The sequence below is a fragment of the Penicillium oxalicum genome, chromosome II (genome assembly GCF_001723175.1).
Source record: "Penicillium oxalicum strain HP7-1 chromosome II, whole genome shotgun sequence".
Classification (NCBI taxonomy): Eukaryota; Fungi; Ascomycota; class Eurotiomycetes; order Eurotiales; family Aspergillaceae; genus Penicillium; species Penicillium oxalicum.
Window position 1 is genome coordinate 4,148,744 of NC_064651.1, and position 22,869 is coordinate 4,171,612.

Below are 22,869 nucleotides of genomic sequence, written 5' to 3' on the forward strand. Positions count from 1 at the left end.
TGCAATTGTGTATGCATGGCTGTGCTCATACTGAGTAATGCCACCCGTCGATATCAAGCGAGCCAAACGATATTGGTGGTCTGTGAGAAGGAATCTTCAGGAAGTCATGCTTATGAATCAGCAGCCCTCTCCACCGTCTGTGGATCTGAGTTTGGTCAGCGTAGGGTGGTCAGCACCTAATTTGGCACCAGCCGGGCGGTGAAGTGGATAACTCCCCATATTCAACTCTGGTTGACCGCCTTGCCTCCCCATCTTCAGCCGAGGCACCTTTTCAAAAATCTTTCATTTCGTTCGCGTTCTGAGGAATCAATCTGCCCGCCGGGATAATGTCGTGCCGGTCTATGGAGACGATAGTCACGATAGATCGTCCGTTGCCGACCAGAGGGGACACCGATTCACCCAAGATTGAACACTGAATATCTGGACATTGAACCCGGTGAGACCTGATAATGTATGCTGGCCATCCAAGAGCAGCGGGAAACCACGCCCTCCATTTCACAACGTCAGATCAAGCTCTTCTTCCGGGGGAGTACCTGGCAAGTCAAGTAATCATTCATCGGGGATAGATGAAGACCAATCCCATCGTGATTACCTTATTTCCTTGGAGCGAATGATCATCTCGCACTTGCGTTGAGCTCGCCTCCAACACGAAAGCCGGCGATGGGATTTTAGTGGAAACTGGTGGAGTCTCCAGCGACGGGGTTCCACTCGGTGGTCCGTCGTCATGTTCGGGGAGTACAACTTTCGTCATCACTCGGCGGCACAGCCGGAGGAGCTCCTCCAAAGAGGAAGTCTGAGCGGCGATTTGTCAGGGTCCTCCTTTCAAATCGATGATTCTAGCGTGGACCTTTGATGGGTGACACCGGGCAAGCTTTAAGAAGTCGACTCCTTCCGGCTCTCAATCAAGATCCCGCTCACTTTCTTCTCCCACCTTCCCCCTCCACTGAACATCCCACCCTTTCGTCATCATGCCTACTCAAAAAGCGATTGTTGTCGTCGAACCCAAGAAGGAAGGTCTCGTGACCGACCGACCTGTCCCAGCGCTGCGCGACGACTACGTGCTGGTCAAGAACGTTAGCGTCGGCTTGAACCCCACGGATTGGAAGCACGTTGCTTTCCTGTCTCCTCCCGGAGTCTTGGTCGGTTGTGACTTTGCCGGTGTCGTCGAGGAAGTCGGCAAGGACGTGAAGAAGCCCTGGAAGAAGGGTGACCGCATCTGTGGTTTCGCTCACGGTGGTAATGCCGTCCAACCCGAGGACGGTGCCTTTGCCGAGTACATCGTCGCCAAGGGTGACGTGCAGATCAAGATTCCCGACAACTTGAGCTTCCAGGAGGCTGCCACTCTGGGTGTCGGCACCCTCACTGTCGGTCAGGGTCTCTACCAGAGCCTGAAGTTGGCCCTGCCCACCGAGCCCATCAAGGACCAGACCCCCATCCTGATCTACGGTGGCTCCACGGCGACCGGTACCCTCGCCATCCAGTACGCCAAGCTGTCCGGCTACAAGGTCATCACGACCTGCTCCCCCCACAACTTCGATCTGGTCCGCAGCCTCGGTGCCGATTCCGTCTACGATTACAAGGACCCCGAGGCGGCCGCCAACATCCGCAAGGAGACCGACAACAAGCTGAAGCTCGTCTTTGACTGTATCTCCCTCGCCCCCAGCGCCAAGTTCTGCGAGCAGGCCATCTCCACCGAAGGTGGTGAATACAGCGCTCTGCTCCCCGTCAAGGTCGAGCGCGACAACGTCAACAGCCGCTCGACCCTCGGTTACACTGCCATGGGCGAGGCTTTCAAGTTTGGCAACATGGACATTCCCGCCAAGCCTGAGGATCTGGCTCACGCTGCCAAGTTCGTGCCCATTGCCGAGGACCTGCTCGCCCAGGGCAAGGTTAAGGTGCACCCTCCCAAGGTCGGCAAGGATGGTCTCAAGGGCGTCATTGAGGGCCTGAAGCTGCTGAAGGAGGACAAGGTCAGCGGAGAGAAGCTGGTCTACAACGTCTCCGAGACTCCTTGAATGTATGAATATGATTTATGAACCTCTATCACAGCGATCAATTCCAACGATGATTTTCTTTCCCAATGTTCGAGTCACCTTCCTCTGCTTTCCCGTGGGATTTTTGGGCCGGTCATGAAGCAACTTGACCCCGCCAAAGTAATCATCCCCGTAGAAACAAAATGGAATCTAGCTACAATCCGATCATGGAGTTGGAATCAGTGTCCACTGGTTACAAATTTGACATTTACACCTCATACCCACTAGATACATTAGAAGATCGGGCTTGTCGGCTTGCGACGGTGCCGCATAAATTGTGTTTCTCTGCATCAATCCACTTCACCAGGCACCGCGGGCACCGGGAGTTTTGTCTCCTATCTACAAGGTGCACCGCTGAAGGATACTTTCAATTGAAAGAGCGCACCGATTCCCATTTTCTGAAGAAACATCCCCACTATGTGATTCCTTCTCGTCAGCCAAGCCCTGTTTCGACTCATCCTCCTCCATCTTGGCGCGGTACGGCCCCAATGCTTAGGTTTAAGCTTCGACAAGAACCGACAGGCCCGGCCATCATCCACTGGAGCTTGGACCTCTTCGCGAGACTCCTCAGCGGCGCGTGAATACTTAGCCGGGAATTAATCATCTGTCTTTCAGTCCACAAGCTCGATCAGTGATGATCGCGGACGGACTGACCTCTAGGCCGCACCTGACGGTGTTCGATTTTGCTTCTATCATTGACGATTAACTTCCCTTACCACTGTGATGGAAGGTGGAAATGCCATCGGTCTCCAATGGACGCGGTCGGGGCAATCCTTGCTTAAAAATCAGGATTTCGGAGAGAACCTGGAATCGCGCAGAAGAGGACGTCATGGATCTCGATATAAATGAGTTGACTGGGAAGCATTGAATCCAAGTCCAGGTCTCCTTGGATTTTTACCTCTTACTTGTCGTACCCTTGCACGACCTTGCTATTCTCCCACGATCTTCAATCTATCTATTGGCTTGCACTTTGTCACATATACCTGGGCTACACCATAGAGATCCTGTTTAATTTTCCGAGAGAATCATGCCGTTTGATTACAAGAAAGTTTTGATCATTGGTGCCACCTCGGGCATTGGCCAAGCTCTGGCTGCCAAGGTTGTTGAGAATGGCACGCCGGTGATTGTGACTGGTCGTCGAAAGGAGAATCTCGACGCTTTTGCGAAAAAATATGGTTCTGACAAGGTCAGGACCAAGGTGTTTGATATAACACAGTTGGATCAGGTTAGTTTGTGTAATTGAAACGAAAAAATATTTCACACACCAACATCCTTCTGCGTGCGATGTCTTGTCTCTCCAATCTCATATACCCAGAGCCCGGCCATCTCCAGCCATACTGCTATCTGCACAGAAATAAAAGAAAACAGCAACCAAGAACACCCCTCAGAAGAAGAATGAGAAACACCATACCGAGCACTACTGACCCTATTCAATCCCAACAGATCCCCAACTTCGCATCCGAAATCATCGCCGACAATCCCGATCTCGACTGCATCCTCGTGAACTCGGGAATCCAGCGCCCCTTTGACTTCTCCAAGCCAGAAACAGTAGACATGGACATGTTCGACACCGAATTAATCACCAACTACTCCTCCGCCGTCCGTCTCGCCAAGGCCTTCATCCCCCACCTCCAAACCCAACAGGACCACCCAACCCTGCTCGGCTTCACCACTTCCCAACTCGCCCTCGTCCCCATGATGCGCTGTCCCAACTACGGCGCCACCAAGGCCGCACTGCACCACTTCATTCTGGCGCTACGCACTCAGCTGGAGTCCGGACCGGGAAACATCAAGGTGCTGGAACTCTATCCACCCGCGGTGCAGACCGAGTTGCACGATACGAAGCATCAGCCGGATTTGAAGGATGGGCACTTAATCGGAATGCCGTTGGATGAGTTTACCGAGGAGGCGTGGGCGGGTCTGTGTGAGGGCAAGGATCAGATCCCGGTGGGAAGTGCTAAGGAGGCGTTTGCGAATTTCGAAGCGAAGAGGCAGGAGGCTTATCAGCATATGACTCGGATGCTGTCGCAGTTGATTAAGAAGCATCTTCGATGATGGGAGCAGTTGGGGGTGGAATCCTTCTCCACGCACGCGACAAAGGTGATCGTGTCTCGAGGGTGTGGTTGGTCGGAAAGGCTCATCCGGGATCCTTGGGTTTGGGTCACCAGCATCGTGACTGGTCGGATGCTAAGGTTGATCGTCAGATTTTAACATTGATGATTGATTCCAGTGGTTTCTGTTTGTATATGTTGGACTGGCTCATTTCTTCAAGTGATGAACAGTCGGAGCCTCAGGTACAATCTTAGATCTATCTCTCTGTCAATGAACCCGAACGGCTCTGGTACAATTCTGCGTTGGCACAGATCTCACGAAGTTCAGTGTTTACATTCCATTCAACCCCTCATCATTGATGTGAAGATAAATCCCATCCCGCGAGAATGACAGGGTATTGAGAGCATCTAATGCATTTTTAATGGATGAAATGAATATGGTTCAGACATGGTAAACGTATCCCCCCCCCCCCCCCAAGTTAAATGTATCACTCTTCCAGTCGCACTAGAGACCATGCTCCAGTTCTGCCCGGGACGGGCTGATTCAGACCAGATGAATCAAAAGATTTAGTGCTGAAGGTAGTTGTCAGTCAGATATGAGTCCGAGATGCCGGATCCCCACTGAAAACGTAGTACATACCTCCACATCCTCCCATTTCTCCCAGCCACGACCACGTACGGCAGCGAGATCATCCATGGTAATCTGCTTGCCGGTCGTAAAGTATCCAGCATTGATCTTTGCATCAATCTCGACGCGAGAGTCACTGGGAATCATCTCATCCGGAATCGGAATTCGCTCCAAGATCTTGATACCCGAGTCTACAATCGCGTCATGTTTCATATTGGACATGGACAACATCTTATCAATCTTCTTGACGCCAAGCCAGTGGAGAATGTCCGGCATCAGGGCTTGGAAGCGCATCTAGCAAGAAAGAAAAAAAAAGGCACGAGGTCAGAACACAGGACCATGTGGACCCAATCAACCTCATGATGGCCGGGGGAATGCGCAGACTTACATCTCTGACGCCAGCAATATTCTCCGTTCGGGTGAAGTATTTATCGGCCGTATCGCCTCCTCGCTTCCGCGCATTGTATACCAAGTATTTGATCACCTCTCCCAGAGCACGACCTTCCTTGCGGAAATAGATCACCACACCACTGCCACCATTCTGGGCCTCACGGATTGCCTCGCGAATACCAAATGCAAGGTATGGTCGGCATGTGCAGATGTCGGACTGAAACACGTCACTACCATTGCATTCGTCGTGAATTCGCAGAGCCAGCTTGACTTTCTCGTCTGACACGCGCTCGGGAGGTCCGAAGATATATACTGTTAACCCGCCAATAGGAGGTAGGAAGACCTTCAAGTCCGGACGGGTGATCAGCTCAGGGTAGCTGCCACCCGTGTGCTCAAACAAAGTCCGACGGAGAGTGCCCTCATCCACACCAAATCGCTCGGCCACACCGGGTAAGTACCACACGGGCTCCACTGCAACCTTGGTCACTCGCACTTCACCGGACGAGTCTACCACAATGGAGCCATCGACTTCGAGTTGCCCATCACGCACGGCCTCTGCAATCTCGGCCAGCTTCATGTTGGCACGTGTCACCGCCATGGTGGGCCGAATGTCCCAGCCTGCCTCAAGCTCCTCTTTATACTGGTTGACAATGTCATGGCCAAAAGGGTCCATGGACACAATCTTGGACTTGTCCCCCCATGCTTGTTGCCAAGGAAAGTCAAAGGTGGGTTGACTGTTACGCAAGTCGGGGCGGAAATCCGCATCCAATTCACCCGCCGCCACGGCCAAGGCATTGTAGATACTGTAGCTACCTCCGTGAGCGCCGATAGCATTGCGACGTTTGACGAGATTATTGCTGCGGGAGACAATCACTGGACCTCGAGATTTGGCATCGGCGGCACCCCATTCCAGGGGGACAGGGTCAATTCCACTCTGACCAGGATAGGTCGTCAACTGCTGGCAGTCAGATCAAATGGTCTTTTTTCCCTGACGGAGCTTTCTGCCAGTCCAGGCCAAACACACTCACAATGATATGTTTGCTATAGTGGGACTTGGGTGAGGTGGGAGACGGGAGAGTGGGCTCTGGCATGTTGGCGATGGGTTCAGTTTCCACCATGATCACGATGAAGAAGATCGACAGAGAGGCAGAGAGAGAGAGAGAGAGAAAGTCAGAACACGAAATGAAGTTCGTTAGGCTTTCAGAACCCAACCACAAAGCTGGGCCGGGTTTAAAGGGTAGCCATGCAGCACGAGGGGAGGGCCGGCCATGTGACTTCCCCCGCACGTTATCAGCTTATCAGCAGCGGACAGAGCGGTCACCTTTTTGTCTTGTTATCTGCGAGGCGTCATCGTCCTGCAGGTTATCGCCCTTCGTGGGGATCGATAACAGGAGTGGAAATCATGTCTGGAGGGCTGGAGATGCCACAATGGACGTGATTGTTTGGGTCCTCGGTACAGATCGTTCGGCAGTCCCCACCAGGACGTTATCTCATGTCGATTCTGGGGCAGCCCCGGCGCCAAGACCCACTTCACGCCCGCTGGTCTTCGGAGTTCGGACTGACCAGTCTGTCCCCCTGAGTCTGACCGGAGTTGGAACGCCGAAGAATCGTTCTCTTCGCAGAGGACAACTGCGATGTTACTGGGGCGACGAGAGTTCAAGATGCTTCCAACGATTGTACGGTAGTAGATCATCATCATCATGAGGTAAACCAACTGCGATCTCTCCACAATGCATTTTTTGGCCGCTGACATGCGAGTGGTAATAGTGCGCGCCGCAGAAACGGTAAACCAGCATCGTGCGAGCCATGTCGCCGTGATAAGGTGCGCTGTGATCATGCGGTGCCGATCTGCAGTCGATGCCAAAGCCGTGGGATATCCTCGCGCTGTCTCTACCATCCGGCACCCATGACTCGGGCGAAGGCCCGGCGCTCCCACTCGGTGATTGAGGATGTTCCCTTTCAGCGAGATGTCCAAGCAAGGTGCGTGGTGGCATAGGTCGTGAACCCAGCCCAAGGGGATGTCCTCTTGTTCAGAAGAGCTTCTCTGACGATGCCTTCCTCCTCCTTCACGGCTCGTGACACTGATTCAAATTGAATTATTTGCGGATGCAGCAGCATCACTCCGGCCAGGGAATCCGCAGAGGCCACGGTCATCCCAAACCCCATTGGCCATGCTCCAGCTGAAGACGCTGGGTCGAGATCCAAACCAATTCTGGCAGGATACTTCGGGCCAACGAGTTTTGTCTCCCCTTTGACGGACGATATAGACCTCCTTGCCGCAGAGCAAGGTGAATGTGACGACGAAAATGCACAGCGCGTGCTGCCTGCGTACTGGACGCAGAAAGTGACTGATATTCTGTGCAGCCTGGGCGACTTTTCAATCATTGAGTCCCTGCTGTGTGAGTACTATGACCTGAATCAGAGCGCCGCCATTCCCGCGCCGCTCATCTTGAACACGATTGGGCCCTTGAAGGCGATGTGTGAAGAACGTGTCCGCATAGAAGATCCCGAGCATGCTGCGCACTCTTTGACTATCCGAGTGATTCAAAACACCGCCAAAACATTGACGATTCCCCCGAGCACTACGGGGGAGGAGTTTCATCGCCTGTTCACCGGACCTGCCATCCGCCTTGAGATTCTCGGAGTGATCTGTTCGCTGGCGGGAAGAGCACGCAAAATGGGGTTGGCTCGTGACAAGTCGGAGAGTGAAACATCCGCCGTGAATTTTTCGCGCAAGATGCTGGCAGCGAGCGACGCTGCGCTCCACATCTGCAAAATGCTGACCCCGCTGAACGACCTCACAATATGGCTGATACATGAAAATTTGCTGCTGACTGATAAAATGAACTGGAGCTCGAGTGAGTTGACTGTCTTTCAAACAACCAGCAGACCAAAGCTGATTGTATAGGTCCCAAGTGCTGGAACCGGCTAGGGGAACTGTCCACAGACATGTTCGCCCTGGGCCTCCACAGAGAGAGTACAAGGCCTAATGAACTGCCCCAACTCCTCGTGGAATCAAGACGCCGGGTGTTTGCGGCGGCTTATCAGCTTGATAAAAGCATTGCCACGTTTCTGGGCCGACCTCCGAGAATCCCCTTGCGGTACTCAGATTGCCAAATGCCCCTCGATCTCCCTGACGATGCATTTCTATCGAATCAAGTCAGACTGGCTTACGCGCCAGGTGATTTGGACTCTGCGAACTGGAATGTCCACAGTGTCTTTCAGCGCTCTTCGTGGATGAGAGTCCGCTTCATTGTGAGCACCTTCCGTGAAGAGATACTTGAGCTCTCCTTACAGAATGTGACCTCGCAAGTTGTCGATCTACTCAAGTGAGTCCCACAATTTGCTGGAGGTGCCACGATGACTGAATGATGAATGAAACGTACTGACATTTTTCAAGCAATATCTCTCGCCGCTCACGTCTTGCGTGGGAAGCATTGCCCTCTCATCTTCGATATACTTCGCAATGCTGGGATAAAGGGTATTCCGTTTCTGCGTGTGCTCTGCTTGCCGTGTCGTATTTGGCATATCTATACAACGACCTGCTGATACAGCGGTTACTTGCCGGAAACGAAAACCCCCGGGGTACACCTGCCTTGCTATCAGTCAGTGCGGAAATTCTTTGCTCGGTCTTGGCGCTGGGTACCCCCAAGGAGCAGATGGCCGACATTGTTCGGTCTGATTTCATGTGGACCGTCAGTACCCCCGGCTCAATACTTTCCACCTCGTGCTCATCACCGTGATCAAGCATCCCTTTTTGTTAGGAAGCTGACTGGAAGCGGACATTCTACAGGTTTTGCTGTACGGGTTCCCGAGTGCGAGTCTCCTCGTCAAAGCACTCCAGCATCAAAAGCGAACGGGCGAATCCTTTCTTTACGAAGGCTCCCGCTCTGCCTTGATTCGCAATCTGAGTGTGTTCATTTCTCATTTAGAGACCATCGTCCGCCCCGATAACTCAAACTATGCGCTCTTTCAACGGGCTGCTAAGATCTTTTCCGAAATCATTGATGAGGTTCTGGAGCCTGAGGCTTCCTTCGCCAATGGCGATGTTGGCGTTGCCTCGTTTATTGACTTTGATCAGATGTTGTCAGGGGGAGGTCTGGACTTTTTGAATACGCTTGACTGCGGAGTGGCTCATAGCCAATGGCTTTTTTGATTATCATCATTGCATTACATGAGTAGAGTCATTTGAAAGGTAATAATTGTACATGTGGTGGTTCTGATACGAGAGTGGTGATTCCCTTTTGAGTGGAAGGATTTCAAGAAGAGACAACCCCTGAAGCAGTGAGATGATGATGTCGTTGGTGCAACCTTCATCACGTTGAAGTGTTCGCCCTAACTCTCACGAACAGACGTAGTCGTAACCCGAGGCTCATCCTTGTGTTCAACCGTGCTCTCGGTCTGAGAGACGTCGTCCATGGATGGCGATACTGTCACATGCGCCTCCTTCTCCGATATCTGAGTCTGCCCGGGTATGGGGTCAACGGGCATTGAAGGAGGAGCAGGAGGAGAACCACTAGGAGCGCCAGAGGCACCAGGGCCGTCGAGAGGTGCACCTCCGGGTGAAGAATAATAGACGGGAGGACCCAGAGACGGATCGTGCATCATTCCATTCTCCTGCAAGAGCTTAGCCGAGGGATCAGTCGTCTTGAAAAGATTCCTTAACCACATGCCAATCTTGGCTCCTGCCGACATGGCCTTCCATCTCTCCGTGAGCCATTCCTGCTGTTCGGGTGTCTTTTCATAGACGGGCTTTCTCGTCCGCACCATGAGACAAAACAAGAGGGTCCAAATGAAGATGAAGCAAGTAGGAACACCGCGACGACTCTTTTTGCCCACCATGGCGCGCCGGAAGATCACCCATGTTTCCCAAATACTGGCAATAAGCCAAAGTCCGGTCCATGAGAAGCAGATGATCAGAATGAGCTGGGTCAGAGAAATGCCCCAGGTCCGTTTGCAGACATCGTCACAGCATGTTCCGCCACCGATGGCCGAGTCCGAGACGAGTAGAGTGTCGGTGTAATCGTAACAGAACTTTGATGTGCCGTGTGTGCCGGTGGAAGAGACACTGCTGTCCCCGTCGCAGACCGTCCACCGATACGGCATGCAGTCCTTACTGGCGCTGTCTAGCGCGAGTTTGGGAATCGCGCTGGGCTCCAGCAACATTCCAGTGGTTGTGTACCAAGACCCGGATGAGATGGCGGTCGCGGTTGGAGTAACAAATCCCTGTGCATCTCTGGGCACATCAACTGAGCAAGTCTTGGTCGTCGGGGTGGGTGTATTGGTAAAGGAACATGATGATGGCGGCGTCAAGGTGAGAATAACCCAGTATTGCAGGTCGGGGGACGAAAGATCATCAAGCGGGATCCCGGCCGACGGGGCAATCACACGATTGATGGCTGTGACTTCAGGCCCATAGTAGTCATCACCGTACGCAGTGAACGTGCTGAGGACGGGGGGGTTTGATACGATTGGGCTGACAGGAATGAACGTCGTCACCGTTTCGTCTCTGTAGTAGTCGCTGGTGACCACAACCTCCACGTATTGAGTTCCAATCCATGGCGAGGCATTAGACTTGGCGAGATTCAGTAATGCAAGGAAGAGAAATCGCGAGGCAGTAATGATCCCCATGATTCGAGTCTCCACTCCACTTCGGAAGTGACAAGCTTTGCCCAGGCGAAAGTAAATGGACACGTAAAGGAAATGGCCGCATGATGAGGGGATTTGTGGCACGTTATAAGCGTTTTGAATAATGTTCTCGCAACCCGCGTGCCTGTCGATGAGGTCCACATCTCATAGCGTCGAGACTACATTCGCTGAGCCGGCGGCCCCCCTTAACGGGAGCCCATGGGCAGCAAGCTTCCTGTCAAGCTAGCATTGCGCTCACATATGTTTTCCGAGTCGCAGCTCGCTCGTTGCGCCGGTTGAAATTAAAAGTCTAGCCAATTCCCGTTAGTACTGCTCTAGCTCCAAAGTTAGGGTCGGATGAGTGATTCTGACAAGATTCACTGGGCCGCGAGCAATGGTCGACGACCAGATTTGGCTCTAAAACCGTCCTTGCTAGAGCACGCCAAGACGCCAAGCGGACCTTGGCGGCCGCTTGAGCGGCGCTTAGTCTTGGGTGGAGCGGTTCGGTTGCGACTCATTTTTGCGGGTCACGCAAAAGGTTTGTAGGCGCTATACGGTAAGAGTTCGGACAACGAGAGCGGAAGGGCATTGTTGCTGCTTGAGCCGCCGCACAGCCAAAAGTTTTTGCCAGGCTCCATTTTGTTACGCGGTGCCTTGAACTTGTAGAGCAAGAAGAAAGTGATAAGACGCAGTACACAGGCCAAATGAGCCATGCGCTTCCCCATTTAGCCAGGGACCAGGGCCCGTACAGAAAATCTGCTAGTGAACGAGCACTAACAGCAAGTAGTCAGACTAAGATGTTAGTAGGAACAGGGGTCGGATCCAATCGAAGTTCTGGAATAGAATCATTGCGGGTCCTGGTCAACAGTTCCCTTCACATGTGATGGCCCAAGGCTTTGCCCCTGATGGCCTTGATTGTGAGCTCATCGGTGAGACGAAATCGAACGGAAGGAAAGGATTCCATCTCTCCAACACAACTAAGGTTTCATATCGGAAGAAAGTCTGAAGAGTGCACGTGACAGGGCAAGCCGAGCTTCTCCAAGAGGGGGCAGTAGATGAAGTGAAATTCTTTTTCATTTTTGTTATTTTATTTTAAAATTCATTCATTTCCATTACGGCATCATTCAGATAGCCGCGTCATGACCTGCAGCAAGAGATTATCTAGTCATCATGCTAGAACATTTTCATCAAATTTTTATTTCTACCTCCAGACATGGGTGTATGGGCCAGTCTGGAGAGAACCGTAAATCATCACCCAAGATAGATCACATCAAGGGGGCCAGGCTACTGACCTGTCGCGAATTTCGCCTGTGCCCGGGTGTTCTTGATGGTCTTCTTGATCATCCGCTCGACCTCGTCCCAGTCCGAAGTGTCCAGCTGCTCGATTGCGCAGCCAAAGTGTTCCTGGATCTGTCGAAGCCAGTTCCATTCTTCCCGGTTCGACACGAAGGTGATGGCCACACCAATTCGACCGAAACGACCTGTCCGACCGATACGGTGGAGATAGGTCTGGAAGTCAGGCTGGCGCTGACGACTGCCTTGAGGAATGACCACCGGAACGTCGTAGTTGACGACGAGGGAGACCGTGGACACGTCAATGCCACGAGCGAGGACGTTGGTTGTGATGAGCACCTTGGCCTCACCACTGCGGAAGGCATCAATGACCGCGTCACGCTGAGCGCCATCAATACCACCAGTGAGGGAAGCCACCGTATGTCCCTCCGCGGTCATGCGCTTCTCAATCTCCGCGGCTGCCACACGAGTCTACATTTGGTAACGGTTAGTGAGAACTCGCGAGAGACTTGGGCAAACAAAACGGATCTATCGTGATGGGGGCACGGCAACTTACTCCGACGAAGATGATAGACGAGCCAACGGTCAGCAGTCCATAAAGCTGGACCAGACTGTTGTACTTTTGCTCGTCGGTCGCACAGTCCATGTACAGCTGCTTGATCCCGTCGACGGTCAGCTCCTCGTGGCGCAGGGTGATCTCGTTGGCTTCCGGAGCAAACTTCATGGCGTAGGTGCGGACAAGGGGAGGGAATGTTGCAGAAAAGAGGACCACTTGAATGTTCCTGGGCAGCATGCCCTTGGTGCGGATGCACTGGTCGCCCAGACCCTGTCCCTCGAGCATATTGTCAGCCTCGTCCAGGACGAGGACCTTGAACTGGGTAGGGTTCAGGATTCGTCGCTTGATCAGCTCGGCGACGGTGCCGGGTGTTCCAACGACGGCCGCAGCGGTCATGCGCTTGGGGCGCTCAGACGGGTCCATGGGAACAGCAATGCCAATGGTCAACCCCTCAAGGAACTGACCGATGTCGCGGATCACGCCACCAATCTGACGAGCAAGCTCACGGGTAGGAGCTAGAATGAGGGCCTGAGGAGTCGCCCGCATTTCCTCGGTGGAGAGATCAAGACGGCTCAAAACGTTCAAAACAAAGGCAGCCGTCTTGCCAGTACCAGACTGAGATTGCCCAATGAGGTTCTTGGGAGGATTGTGCATCAACAGGGGCAGCGCACGCTCTTGCACCTTGGACGGCTTTCGGAAATTCATCGCGGACAGGCCTTTCAGGATACGGGGGTCACTGCCACAGGACAGTACTGATTAGTTATGTGCAGTGTAAAACAGATGTTCAGAAAAGGCGACTTACAGGCCGAGATCCTCGAACCGCTTGACGGAGAACAGAGGGTTGTTCGGGTCCGCTTGGAGGTCACTCAGCTTGACCTCGACGTCGAACTCGGGCTCCTGCAGACTTGATCCCTGGGCAGCTACGCCAGCACCGTCATCCTTCTTCTCTTCGGTAGAACCTATATCGCAACAATAGCAAAAGATGTCAGCGCGAGGTACCAGGTCGAGTGATCCTGCATGTCTGTCGCATTTGTGAAAACGTGCGCGGGCAGATGCACCAGGCCTGAACTGTTCTCTCATCCGGCGAGAGATAGTCCCAGCGAGTGGCGAATATCAAACGAATAAAAGAATTTCACGGAGAGATGAGAAAATTGTGACAGGGCGGCTTTGGAAGAGTGAAAAGAGTGTGCGCGGCGACTGGGGATCAAGACTCATACCGTTGGAGGTGGCAGGCTGCACAGATTCATCGGGCTTGGTGATGCGGTCGGCCAAGGAGCCGGCGGTCTCGGTGTTTTCAGTTGACATGTTGAAAGGTTGAGTTGACAGATGTGTCAGGTAGTTAAGTGGGTATTCAAAGTTGTAAGTTGAAGATTGTAGACGAGGGGTGGTGGTGGGGCAGAGAGAGTTGAGGAGGTGAAATCGAGGGCCTTTTATATTCGCGACGCGGGAAAGGGATGAGGATTGTTTGTGGTAGGCGTCAGCTGCAGAGAGGAGGCAGCAGTCGAGTGATTGATTTCCAGAAGAGGAAACCCAGGGCACAGCGATGCGATTGTCAAGTTTGATGCGCCGCGGAACGCAAACACCGGCGAGAGCAGAAATGACGCTGGGCGGCGAGACGACCGAGCTTGGCCTATCTGGGAAAGATGGAAACGGTATGGTATCTGCCTCCGAAAGGCTGCCTGACCAGGCCTCCCACCCGGTGCCTGAGATCCAGCGCCAGAGCAATACCGGCGTATGGTATGGTCACAGGCACCTGCGAGGTTCCCCGCCTTCTCCCCATGTTGGGCGTTGCGATCATCGTTCCTCTGTCCTAATTGGCACCGACTTCGACAAACTTCCCGACACAAGAACTCTCGTTGAGAAAGCTCTTGGAGGAGTCTGGGAATTCCTGCCAGTGCTGAGTAATTAGCACTTCCAGACACCCGAGTCCTCAGCAACAGCCCATGCGCGATCTGCTTGCGACCTCACTACGGCCATGGCGGCAGCTGACATTGCTCCCCAATTCGGGGCGGAGCTCAAGGTGATTTGGATTCCGGACCTTGCTTTGGTGCCAGAAGCGATTCCGACTGACTGAATTATCGACTTTAGGATAATTTCAAGCCGGTCAATGCCTGGGTGTGTTGTCCACATCTCGCGCTCCTCCCCGCAACCATTACGTCGTCATCGACCCCCGTGTCCCCCGGACGAGAACTAACACCGCGATGTCGCATAGGTATCGAATGGTATAGTGTGGCTCGATGAGATCCAACAATTTTACCGCGAGCGCAGTGCCATTGAAAAGGAATACGCAGCCAAATTGAGTGGGCTGTGCCGGAAATACCAAGATCGCAAATCCAAGAAGATCAGCTCTCTGAGCGTCGGCGATACCCCTACGTTAACCCCCGGTTCCCTCGAGAGCGCATCCTTGACAACCTGGACAACCCAATTGAACTCGATCGAATCGCACGCGGCAGAGCGAGACAAGTTCGCGACGGATTTGCTAGGGCACGTGGCCGAGCCTCTGAAGCAGGCCGCCTCTCAATTCGAGGAAATTCGCAAATCCCATGCTGAATACCACGCCAAGCTCGAGAAAGAACGTGAGGCCGCTTATGGCGAGTTGAAGAAGGCAAAGGGGAAATATGACGGGGCTTGCCAGGAAGTGGAATCGCGACGTAAGAAGACGGAGTCCTCTTTTGATCATGGAAAAGTCAAGGCCCAGACAGCATATCAACAGCAAATCCTGGAGATGAACAACTACAAGGTGAAATCGGTACCTCTTACGTCCAATTAAACAAGTCAACTAAAGCCTGGTCTCTCTTGCAGAATCTCTACCTTATCCGCATCAATGTGACCAATAAGCTCAAGGAAAAGTTCTTCCATGAATATGTCCCTGATGTTCTGAATGTACGTCCCCACTTTTGATCCGATCTCTCTTTCTGGCTGACGAAGCTGGCTCTGATGCATCGAACAGGGGTTACAAGACCTCAATGAGATCAGGGTCAAAAGGCTGAATGCCTTGTGGTGTCTTGCAGCGCAGCTCGAGAAACAAGCGATCACAAACAGTCTCAATCACTGCACAAATCTCCTAAATGAGATTCCTCGCAACGACCCGCGCCTCGACTCGATGATGTTCCTTCAACATAACGTGTCACAAGCCCAGGAACCCGCGGACATGGGCTTCGAACCCAGTCCGGTTTGGCATGACGACGCCTCCATCATCACGGATGAGGCAGCCAAAGTCTTTTTGCGCAATGTTCTTGGGAAGAGCAAGGCCCAGGTGCGCGAGCTACGAGTGGAAGCTGACAAGAAGCGACGGGAGGTGGAGAACAGCAAAAAGGCACGTGAGGCTATTCAGCAGGGCAAGGACAAGCGCAGCGAGGTGGAAGCGGTCCGAGGCATCTTCTATCTGCAAGAGGCCTTGCATGAAGTTGAACGGAAGTGGGTGACGGCAGAAGTTGAAACAGCAACCATCATCTCCGTCGCTGGAGATTTATCTCTGGGAGCCAAGAACCACAATTTCCGCTCGCAAACCTTCAAGATTCCCACCAACTGTGACCTCTGTGGTGAGCGAATCTGGGGTCTCTCCGCCAAGGGCTTTGACTGCCTGGACTGTGGCTATACCTGCCACAGCAAATGTCAGATGAAGGTCCCCGCTGAATGCCCTGGCGAACAATCGAAGGAGGAGAAGAAGAAACTGAAGGTCCTGCGGCAAGAACAGGCGGGGGCTGCCCCGGCGGCCGATAATGGATCGCCTTCTGCATCCCATGCGGCACCCTCTCTCACTCGTCAGAATACGATGAATTCGCTGAGCTCGGGGTATGCCGCCAGCACTGCGCGGTCCATGTCGACCACCAACGTGGGAGCCTCCGCTTCGACCGAAAATGCGCCCGATTCATCTCCAGCTGCGCCACCGGCCGCCAAGTCTACCGGTGCTGCCAAGCGCAACCGAGTATTGGCCCCTCCCCCAACCGCCTACGTAAGTGCACCGCCGAGCACCGATCTCTCCTCGGCTTCCAAATCCTCAGAACCTCGAGGAAAGATGATCTATGCGTTCCAAGCGACGGGAGCCGACGAAGTGACTGTACAAGAAGGGGAGGATGTGAGCATTGTAGAGCCCGACGGTACGTCCCATCTTGAAGTTCCCGATTTGCAAAGCAGTTGAGAAGACTAATTTATCTCAGACGGGTCTGGTTGGATGCGTGTCCGGGTCGGCTCTCAGGAGGGTCTGGTCCCATCTTCATATGTAGAAGCCACCGCGACACCATCGCCCGCACCCTCGGCCAGTCCCGGTCTGGTCGAGCGACCAGGCTCGATCTACTCGAACTCGTCTGCCTCCTTGGCCGGCAGCGCGGCACCTAAGCGTGTCGGTCCGGCCGTGGCCCCGCGGCGGGGCGCCAAGAAATTGCAGTACGTCGAAGCGCTGTACGACTACGAAGCTCGAAGTGATGCGGAATGGTCAATGACGGAGGGTGATCGGTTCGTCCTGGTGACACGAGACAGTGGGGATGGATGGGCGGATGTCGAGCGAGGTGGGACTACCAAGAGTGTTCCGGCCAACTATATCCAGGAAGTATAGTTCTGGAATGCTTACCCGCCTCCCCCACATCGTGTATACAGTTGAAACGAGAAACCACTTGTGTATACAAAGAGCATACCTAAAGCAGGTGCTTCATTGCGACGACCTCTTTTTTTTTCTTCTTCTTTCTTTCCTCTTACATTTCTGTACATAGACATTCCATCCTTGACTGAGTTGGCGATTCCGTTGCGTCGTTCCTGCTACCTACCTAGATATAAACATCAGGTTTGAAGCGCGATTTCCTAGCCTTTTGCCCAAGGAAAAGAGGAAAAATAAACATGGCGAGGCATCTGAGTTTATACCTGTTGATTCATATTTTGCAATTTTTCCAGCTTGCCATCGCTAAATCGGTTGATCAATTTTTGTTCCAAGCCGTCAACCTACTCTGACCTCACTCATGGGTTAAGGTAGGTGACTGGTGTGGATTTTCCAGCATCCACCGCACTCAGTGACAGCCTCTCCATCAGATCCCATTCCATCTAGCACGGGCATGATGCCATTTTCATCCCGAGAATCAGCATAATCCCGCCTGGAACGGGTCGAGTAGGTTACTTAATCAAACTGATTCAATTCAATTCTGTTCCAGATCTGGAGTTCTCATCGCTCAAGAAACAAAATCAAAATTTTCTGTTCCCAAGAAAAAAAAAAACAAGGAATGGAAAGAAGACAATCATAATGGACATGGGGGGATAAGTAAAGCGTCGTCATCATCAATCATAACAGTGGGAGAGACCTGCCACGCCGGCAGAACAACCAATGTTATTGAGATGTAGCCGGATAGTCTGTATCGAGATGTTCGAACCCGGTTTCCGGCGACCACATATATCGGGACCAGTCTTCTACGGCGAAGACTTCGTCCGTCAATCCTTCGGTCAGATCCACGTCCATGTTCAGATCGTCCAGGTATTCTAGCGCTCGGTCGCCGAGGCGGAGCGAGTGATCGAGAGGGAAATCAAACGGATTGACTTCCTCCATGGGACTGAGGATGGGGATGTTGGCGACCAACTCGGCGGCCGTGGAGACGGCCGACATGGCCGGGACAAGCGAGTACATTGGATCAAAGATGGTTCCGCACATGGTAGGATCCATGGTTAAAGACTCGGATCCCGATGCGAGAGCCATTCCTTCGGTCGATCCGGCCCGACTCATCTCGACCGAGGAGACGGGGACAGAGACATTGACACTGGCATTGGCACTGGCACTGGCGATGGAGGAAGAGGTCGACGGGCACAGACGACCGAGACGACCACCATACGCTTCGGTTCCGGAGCCTGATCCCTCGGAACCGGACCACTCCCCAACACTACTGCCGCGGGTCTTGGAGCGGCGCGAGGACGAGGCTTTCGAACCGTGAATAGGCGGAGTCTGCGACGAGGACGACACGGATGCCGCAGAGATGGACCCGGAGCGTGAGACCGCGGCCGACGAGACCTCCGCACCGGACACGGACGATGGACCGGCGTCTTTCTCGGCGCGACTTTTGCTCGATGGTCGCGGCGCGATGGGGAGGAAGCTGTGGGAGCTGGGATGACGTGGGTAGAGCCTGCCGTGGCTTGCTTTCTAAAAACCAGAAAAAAGGAACATCAGCACCATGCCTGTCCTGCGCCGCCTTTTGCATATCTTTTGTCATTTCGTGCTTCCCCCGTTTCTATCTCTCATCGGGTCGATTCATCGAGGAAATCTGGCCTTCCGATAGTTGGGTTCTTCCAAAAGCAGGCGCTGGGTATCTTGGTCTTCGTCTTTTTTTTCTCTCTCTCTTTCTCCAATTCTTTCTGATGTGAGTATATGCGTTACTTTTGATGATGATGATGATGAGGAAGGAGATTTCAGCTCCGCCTCGCGCTTGAGTCGCGCATGTTCCGAGGGTGCCTCGCATGGAGTGGCATGACAGATAGAGCAAGTCGCAAAGGGACGGCCCTTGCGCTTGATACGGATCAGTGGTCGGTCTGAAGAGAGATAGAGAGAGAGCGTGTCAGAGTGGTTGATATCTTGGAAAATGCAGATGTAGAAGATTCCTCAATGACAAAAAGCATCTAAGAGGATGAAAATGAAAGAGCACGAGTATTGGGATATATCGGTGTTGTAGCTGTAAAGAGCAAAGTCTCACAGGACCAGAATCGGCAATTGATCCGGTTGTACAATCGCACAGACACGCAGCTATTGCCCGAGATAAAACCAAAGAAAGTAAACAGCCAGCAAGGGAATAGAAGCATATCGCCGGAAGCTGTCACGCATCCAGGCAACGGTGGTAGGAGGGCATTGTAAATCATTTCAGAATACTCGACTCTCAGACATACCATGATGTTTACAACTGGACACTCGATGACCTCGAATGCAAGCTTCACAAGCCCACTTCTGACCGTCGATGAGCATCCCTTGTTAAGATGAGAGTAGATCAACCGGGGAGGTCGAATCCGTGAGTCTTTATACTGCCCGATGGAGTTTCCCATCTGTCGGCTGAAACCGCCATGGGTCGCAGTTCTTTGGTCGAACGTGACGTTTTGGGGAGGAGGGGGCACAGACGGAGGGAGTGGATGGGGGAATGTCCTATTTTTTTTTTTTTTTTTTTTTTTTTTTTTTTTTTTTTTGCGTTTCCACATTCCAGCCAGATTTGGAAAAGGGTGGTTGGATGGCGTGAGTGATCCGAACCGCTCTTTGAGGGTTTAGCCACGAGGGTTTGGGGGAAGGATAAATGGAAATCAAAAATCCTCGCTGAAAATGGATCCAATGGAACAGAAACGGGACGGAAGAGACAAAATGGGAAATGGGAAATCACAATCGAGTAATCGTCGAAATTGGAAACGCGTTTCGGGTGGGGAACGCAGAGCAGTTGGTACCTTTTTCCAGCACGACGCTATCAAATGACATATGCCCGAGTACCCTGTTCTTGTCCTGGCCGGGGTACTGGAGTTGCTGCCTTCCAAGCTACTACGGTGAACATTTACAAATTTGTTGATGAGTAAGGTAAGAGTAGTAGGTTCCAGTCCCATGGACATGTTCATCACAAACAGACCCTTCTTCGATATCAAGTAAAGAAGAGCTTAGCTGCCCAGCTTCCAGCACCGACACCACCATATCATCCAACCCTGGGACGATCTAACTGAAGACGGTAGAAGAGCTAAACATGTGCAATGCAGCGGTGATCCGTCATGGGAGGGTCTGGCACCCGGCTTGGTACTTGTGCGCTGGTGTGGCGTGGTCTCTGGATACTCATAGTCGTCTCCGGTCTGTAGCAAGTCCGTCAGTCGAGTCGAGCGCCTCTATACGTGGTGTCCCGGGAACGAGTGTCCACTGTCAATCCTGTACGATGGCGGGGAGATGCGACTTGAATGCAACCGGTTCGAGGAATCGGGAGAGTTGCGAATGGCAACTCGTCGGATGGGCAGGTGGATATCGCGCACCTGCCCGCTGGCAATTACTGTTTGATAATGAGAATGAGACACCGGAATTTGGCGTTCATCTTGCCAACGGGTGAAGGAGGCCTGATGATGCCAGAGCTCACTCTTCGGGGCTCCTGCGCGTCGACGACTGGATGGTTGGGGACTACGAAGCTGTTTGTCTTTGGTGGAGACTTTGGAGAGTCGTGGTACTTTGGGACTGTGGATCTCCAAATCTGACCCTTATCGGGAGAAGCTTGGACCACTCCAGTTCACCCTCTCGGCAAACTGTGCGGGAATTTTCACCGTTCCGTGGGCCATGACCGACTCGACGGGCCTGCAGTTCTGTGTGCGCAACCAGTCCGGACGCCTTTACAAAAGGCTTCCTGTGACGGAGCGTGGGTCCTGGTCCCCCGTGGGTACTAGGGAGTAGGGAGCACCTACGCATCCTGCAGAGAGATTGCCAATGTGAAAAAAAAAGATCCATCGGCGGAGTGTGATTGGGCTCCAGGACAAAGCCCACGGATGATAAGCTATGTCAAGCACATGGAAGGTGGTTCCTCGGACTATTGCTCCTGAGAGTGTATGCAGAGTATGCAAAGTATGCAAAGCAGGTGTTGATGTTTCATGTCCACCACAGGACAGAGGAAGTCGTCGGCCATATGTGTCTTCTTCCAAGTCCGGGGAGCAGTCTGTCGCGATTTGAAAAGGCTTCACTACGTTGTCCGCGGTTCAGATTCTCATTATTGATGGCTTCAATGGGTCTGAGGGTATTGGTGTCCGGAAGTCACTGCTGTCTCTCAGAGTCTCTCAATGTGTGAGGCATTTTAATTTCTCTCTTTTTCCACCACACGCCGCGCCTCGGCTGGTCAGGAAAAAAATCTGCAAAATTTTTCCTGATTTTTTTTTTTGTTTTTCCCTTTTTTTTTCCCCTATGATTTCCCCCCTTTCTCCCCCACCGATTGGGGGAGGTTTCCCGCGCGCGAAAGGATGTACCTGAGGGACCAGTCCGGGATTTCAGGCGGCAGTGCTACCACGCCCGGAACGATTTTTGATTGCTTCCCACTTTTGTCGGGAATCGGTGAATCGAGGAAGATTGTTTGGAACCCGGCTTCCCTGTGGCCCATGGGAATACGGACCGCGAGGGAAAAAAAAACGCTGCACGGAAATCTGAAATCTGATGGACAGTCTGGTCGAACAGACCTGCTTTCGTACGGACTGAAGGGAGGAAGAGAGCTTCAAGCACCCCAAGTCCCTGACAGTCTCGTGTTTGGTGCTTGTATCCACCGCCGTGGATGGATGTCGCAGATCGGGGTCGAATTGTGAACCATGAATACTACGGAAGAATCCATCGCTGGAAGAGAAGGGGAGGTTTCCTAATGGGTGCGTGTGTTGCTGACTCCTCCGGCCTGCCAGATCGGTGTTAGATCTTGAGCCCTGGACCGATAATGCCTCATACATATGCCGTCCGCATCCAAGTCCGAGTGAATCAAATCCAGCAGTTTTCTGAAAAAGGCTCCATGTGGTATCTCCCAACGTGGGGACGATTGGAGCGAGGAACAAGCCCACTCGCGTAGCCCTGGGTAGGCGCCTATGCTGCCGAGTGGTAAAAGTGCAACGACTCCTCCCCTCGGTCGCGGCCAGCTGATAGTTTCGATCCAAGGTGGGTATACCGGGACTCTGGTCATCCGACGGTTGTCAGGACCACGGCACTATCGTGCGGCGTGCGGCCTTGATTGCTCTCCCATGGTCCCATCTTCTGGCACCCCGGTTTCGATGGCCGTACCTGTCCAACGTGACCCCCCCCCCCCCCCAGGCGGCATGGGCTCCCTTTCAGTTTGAGATGCCCCCTGCTTTTCACCTTGGTCCGTGTTGGCTTCGAGACTACTCTGTGGGCGATGCCTCAAATCTGTCAGACTACTCGATCCGCCCATCGTCAACCCTCTCCTGTGTCTCTTTCAACTGCTCATCAACCCACCACCCGAGGTCTGCACCACCGAAAGAGACAGATCACAGAGGTCTTATTCATTAGAAAGTCGACCAGAGAAAAAGAACAGGGAAAACAAAAAAAATCAATCGCAAACAAACAGACATCACCCAGACGGCGTGGAGTGGAAAGGGTTACAGGGTGCGACACTTCGCCGTCAGCATCAACGCTCACCGGCTGCAGCTGGACCGGAGTACTTTGGGTGCTCCCTGGCCCCCCTCTCTGACTGTGCTTCATGAAATGATGATCCTCGGTCAAGCAGTCCTTCTGCCAAGTCCCCCTCCAAGACTCCCAGAGCCCATGCAGATGAGCTGCATGATTCGCATCGAGGAGGAATATGCACGTTGGAGGTGGCTGTGCTCCCAAAGTCC

General features: G+C 53.0%; 8 protein-coding genes across 8 annotated transcripts; 4 read left to right on the forward strand and 4 right to left on the reverse strand.

Annotated features, from left to right (window-relative positions):
• Positions 1-968: 968 nt before the first annotated feature.
• POX_b03299 (Protein TOXD) lies at positions 969-2,015 on the forward strand (the record flags this gene model as incomplete). The annotated part of the gene is made up of 1 exon (XM_050112198.1): positions 969-2,015. One exon carries the CDS (start codon positions 969-971, stop codon positions 2,013-2,015), a length of 1,047 nt encoding a protein of 348 aa, XP_049972544.1.
• Positions 2,016-3,060: 1,045 nt separating this feature from the next.
• On the forward strand, positions 3,061-4,088 carry POX_b03300 (uncharacterized protein; the record flags this gene model as incomplete). The annotated part of the gene is made up of 2 exons (XM_050112199.1): positions 3,061-3,258; positions 3,477-4,088. 2 exons carry the CDS (start codon positions 3,061-3,063, stop codon positions 4,086-4,088), a joined length of 810 nt encoding a protein of 269 aa, XP_049972545.1.
• Positions 4,089-4,651: 563 nt separating this feature from the next.
• On the reverse strand, positions 4,652-6,220 carry POX_b03301 (Uracil-regulated protein 1; the record flags this gene model as incomplete). The annotated part of the gene is made up of 4 exons (XM_050112200.1): positions 4,652-4,657; positions 4,725-5,006; positions 5,101-6,057; positions 6,131-6,220. The coding sequence occupies 4 exons, from the start codon at positions 6,218-6,220 to the stop codon at positions 4,652-4,654; spliced, it is 1,335 nt and encodes a 444-aa protein (XP_049972546.1).
• Positions 6,221-6,802: 582 nt separating this feature from the next.
• POX_b03302 (uncharacterized protein) lies at positions 6,803-9,258 on the forward strand (the record flags this gene model as incomplete). Its single annotated transcript, XM_050112201.1, has 6 exons — positions 6,803-6,807; positions 6,870-7,082; positions 7,215-7,960; positions 8,011-8,431; positions 8,503-8,797; positions 8,896-9,258. 6 exons carry the CDS (start codon positions 6,803-6,805, stop codon positions 9,256-9,258), a joined length of 2,043 nt encoding a protein of 680 aa, XP_049972547.1.
• A 179-nt stretch (positions 9,259-9,437) lies between these two features.
• On the reverse strand, positions 9,438-10,733 carry POX_b03303 (uncharacterized protein; the record flags this gene model as incomplete). The annotated part of the gene is made up of 1 exon (XM_050112202.1): positions 9,438-10,733. The coding sequence occupies one exon, from the start codon at positions 10,731-10,733 to the stop codon at positions 9,438-9,440; it is 1,296 nt and encodes a 431-aa protein (XP_049972548.1).
• A 1,281-nt stretch (positions 10,734-12,014) lies between these two features.
• POX_b03304 (ATP-dependent RNA helicase dbp5) lies at positions 12,015-13,884 on the reverse strand (the record flags this gene model as incomplete). Its single annotated transcript, XM_050112203.1, has 4 exons — positions 12,015-12,494; positions 12,580-13,315; positions 13,382-13,538; positions 13,797-13,884. 4 exons carry the CDS (start codon positions 13,882-13,884, stop codon positions 12,015-12,017), a joined length of 1,461 nt encoding a protein of 486 aa, XP_049972549.1.
• A 292-nt stretch (positions 13,885-14,176) lies between these two features.
• POX_b03306 (uncharacterized protein) lies at positions 14,177-17,134 on the forward strand (the record flags this gene model as incomplete). The annotated part of the gene is made up of 7 exons (XM_050112204.1): positions 14,177-14,311; positions 14,498-14,599; positions 14,668-14,694; positions 14,792-15,319; positions 15,382-15,462; positions 15,530-16,679; positions 16,740-17,134. The coding sequence occupies 7 exons, from the start codon at positions 14,177-14,179 to the stop codon at positions 17,132-17,134; spliced, it is 2,418 nt and encodes an 805-aa protein (XP_049972550.1).
• Positions 17,135-17,893: 759 nt separating this feature from the next.
• POX_b03307 (uncharacterized protein) lies at positions 17,894-19,434 on the reverse strand (the record flags this gene model as incomplete). Its single annotated transcript, XM_050112205.1, has 2 exons — positions 17,894-18,694; positions 19,432-19,434. The coding sequence occupies 2 exons, from the start codon at positions 19,432-19,434 to the stop codon at positions 17,894-17,896; spliced, it is 804 nt and encodes a 267-aa protein (XP_049972551.1).
• Between the last annotated feature and the right edge of the window lie 3,435 nt (positions 19,435-22,869).